The following is a 3384-nucleotide window of genomic DNA, read 5'->3' as shown; positions in this document are numbered from 1 at the left end:
GGACAGAAGACTCAGGAAGGTATCTGACTCTAAGGTCAACACAGACCCTTATGTCTGCCAGTGCTGCTGCAGGAGCGTGGGCAAGCGGCCTTGAGGAAGGGGGAGTGTGTTAATTGCTGCTCCCCCCTGCTACCTTCTGTGCCCATAACTATCTGCCTCTGAAAAAGGCTTTTCATTCCCTGACAGCAGCTGAGGGCCAAATCTGGAATCTAATATCTGTCAAGGAAAATAGCTGTAATATCTTTGCACATGTTCTGAGAATGGAGAACAAATAGTAGTCAGAGGCGTGAATTTTGTGACCTTTGAACCCTGGATCTCTTCTTCCTTGCTTATCCAAGATGAGGATAATCCAGTCAAAATGTCTAGTTCTCATTTTATTATGTTATAAGACTACTGGTCTCCAAACCCTCTCCTCTACGGCCAAATAGGAGAGCATGTCCCAGTTGCAGTAAGAACCCAGGTTAGGAGTGAAGAAGAATCCTAGGGGGATGAACAGGTTAGCCTGAACACCACTGCAGAGTTTATTCCCAAGATTCAGAACCTCTTCTAGAAGCCAAGCCCTTGGCTGTTTAGAGACAATTAACTCTAAATACCAGGGCACCTAGGGAGCCTATCAAGGAAAGAGCTTGTGGTGGCCAGAGCTGCAGGTTTGGTTTGGGTGAGGCAGAGCCACAGCCACACTGGGCTTCCAGAAAAAGAAACGTCTCCCCTAACATAAATGACTCATTGGCAGAGGTTCCAGGAAATATAAAGCTCTAGGAGTAGCAGGACCTAATCAAGCTCGCTCTGGGGCAATGAGAGTGGCCTTGGAGGCGGCCTTTAAGCGTGGAGGAACCCACCAACTAGGAGCAGAGAGAGCAGCCAGCACAGGGCCATGCCAGGCAGCCAGGGTCCCGCCAGCGCTTTCATCTGCAGGGAAGTCACTGGCGGGAGCTACTGCCTTGCATTCGACAGCCCTGGGTGAGTTTCCTTTTTACCTCAAGAAATTGTCTCTTGGCCTTTCTTCCTTAGTTTTTGTTTTGTTTTTAAAATCACGGCTGTGTTTCTTTCCTCTCTCGCTGACCTTAGACCTGGGGACCTGAAATCCTGAAAACTTGCAAAAAGAAAAACAAAACCCCTCCTATCCCCCCTGTTGGGTCCTCCTTTTATTCCCTTCTCTGTTTGATTTCTACTCATGTTTCAAGACTATAAGGAAGGATCATCTTTTTGGGGGGACATTTCCTCTGATTGTGCCTCTCCCCCTCCCATGCATTAAATGCACATCCTTTGCTAACACTTATCCCAAGATTTTAATAATTTTGTTACTTGTCTATCTTTTACCTGAATCAGGGCATCAGAAGGGCAAAAGATGTGTCTTTGACCACATCATCAGCATCTAGCAAACAGCCTTGTCTATGGTTGGTCCTATAAGTAAATGCTTACAGAACAAATGGGTGATAGAGAAGGGTAGGGGAGGGGAGAGAAGGGAGGAGGACACAGCCTATCCAGAAGAGGTTCCTAGTAAGGTATCACTTACCACCTATCTGAGAAAAAGGCCACCCACTACCTAGACAGTGAAGGTATGGGCCAGGACAAGGAGTCTGTGGAACTAGGGATGGATAGATTTGGGGAGAATCATTGTTCTCTCCAGGTTCCCTTTTATAAATGTAAGTGAACCTTGAGAGTAGTGGTGATAAATGAATTTCGGCTGTCATTTCCCCCTTTACCAGAAGGCTTCAGAGCTTATGAGAGAGCCCAAATGGCTTGGAAGAGTGGGAGGAGAGAGTAGGGGAGGGAGAGCTAAGGTGTGTTCAGCAACCAGGGTCCAGGGCTGGTCTCTCTGACTGTGCTTCATGTCCTAGCAGGCTAGCAGACTGCCAGTGTGACCTCACCCTCTCCAGTGCCCCCTTCTCGGTGCCAGCTATGAGTCCCTGCAACTTTACACATACCACCTTTGTGCTTATTGGTATCCCAGGACTAGAAGAAGCTCATTTCTGGATAGGCTTCCCCCTGCTTTCTATGTATGCCGTGGCAGTGTTTGGAAACTGCCTCGTGGTCTTCATCGTGAGGACAGAGCACAGCCTGCACACTCCCATGTACCTCTTTCTCTGCATGCTGGCAGCCATTGACCTGGCCTTGTCCACATCCACCATGCCCAAGATCCTTGCCCTCTTCTGGTTTGATTCCCGGGAGATTACCTTTGATGCCTGCATGGCCCAGATGTTTTTTATTCACGCTCTCTCAGCCACTGAGTCCACCATCCTGCTAGCCATGGCCTTTGACCGTTATGTAGCCATCTGCCATCCACTGCACCATGCTGCCGTGCTCAACAATATGGTGACAGCCCAGATCAGCATGGTGGCCATGGCCCGTGGATTCCTCTTCTTTATCCCTCTGCCTCTGCTCATCAAACGGCTAGCCTTCTGTTACTCCAATGTGCTCTCACATTCCTACTGTGTGCACCAGGATGTAATGAAGTTGGCCTATGCAGACACACTGCCCAACATGGTCTATGGTCTTACTGCCATTCTGCTGGTCATGGGTGTGGATGCTCTGTTTATCTGTTTGTCCTATTTTCTGATTATACAAACAGTTCTACAACTGCCATCCAAGTCAGAGCGGGCCAAAGCCTTTGGAACCTGTGTGTCACACGTTGGTGTGGTACTGGCCTTCTATGTGCCTCTCATTGGCCTCTCAGTGGTGCACCGTTTTGGAACCAGCCTTGATCCCATTGTTCATGTTCTCATGGGTGATGTCTATCTACTTCTGCCTCCTGTCATCAACCCCATCATTTATGGTGTCAAAACCAAACAGATCAGGACTCGGATGCTAGCTGTGTTTAAGATCAGCTGTGACAAGAACTTTCAGGCTGTGGGAGGCAAGTGATCCTTACCACTCCTCTTACTCTTATCCTTAATGACTGGATATAATGATTTCCTAAGCTGGCTTAATCCCAGTTGCCCATAAGCACATCAGTGCTTTTCTCTGATTTGGCCTCCAAATACTTCTGCTTGGGGTGAAATTTTTGAGGCTGCCATAGTTCTTTTCCACAGGTCACAATGCTGTTGATATCTTTATTGTATAAAAATCTTAAATTAGAAAATCCACTATTGCCCAGTAAGTAGTAAAAGAACATGAAGAAGAATAACAAGAAGTACAGTTGGCTTTGAAACAAGGGACAGACTGTTCTCTTTGACTAGTAATACAGGAAACCTATATTACAACAATAATTAGGTAACATTCTATTAAATTAGCAGTTTTCATTAATAAAAAATTCACAATGAAAAAGGAGCTTGTGTTGAAACATATATCCTTGAGAATCACAGCAGATGGTATAATTGGCAAAATACAGCAAGAACTTTTTATTTTGGTTTTTTTTTTCTTTTTGGCGGGATAGAGGGAGAG

At 46.4% G+C, this 3384-nt stretch overlaps 1 protein-coding gene across 1 annotated transcript; it reads left to right on the top strand.

The window, feature by feature from the left end:
- Positions 1-1902: 1902 nt before the first annotated feature.
- On the top strand, positions 1903-2865 carry LOC102543295 (olfactory receptor 51E2). Its single transcript, XM_006203411.3, has one exon. The coding sequence runs from the start codon at positions 1903-1905 to the stop codon at positions 2863-2865; it is 963 nt and encodes a 320-aa protein (XP_006203473.1).
- Positions 2866-3384: the final 519 nt, after the last annotated feature.

This window comes from Vicugna pacos, chromosome 10 (assembly GCF_048564905.1).
Source record: "Vicugna pacos chromosome 10, VicPac4, whole genome shotgun sequence".
Lineage (NCBI taxonomy): Eukaryota > Metazoa > Chordata > Mammalia > Artiodactyla > Camelidae > Vicugna > Vicugna pacos.
This window is presented reverse-complemented; position numbering and strand designations above follow the sequence as displayed.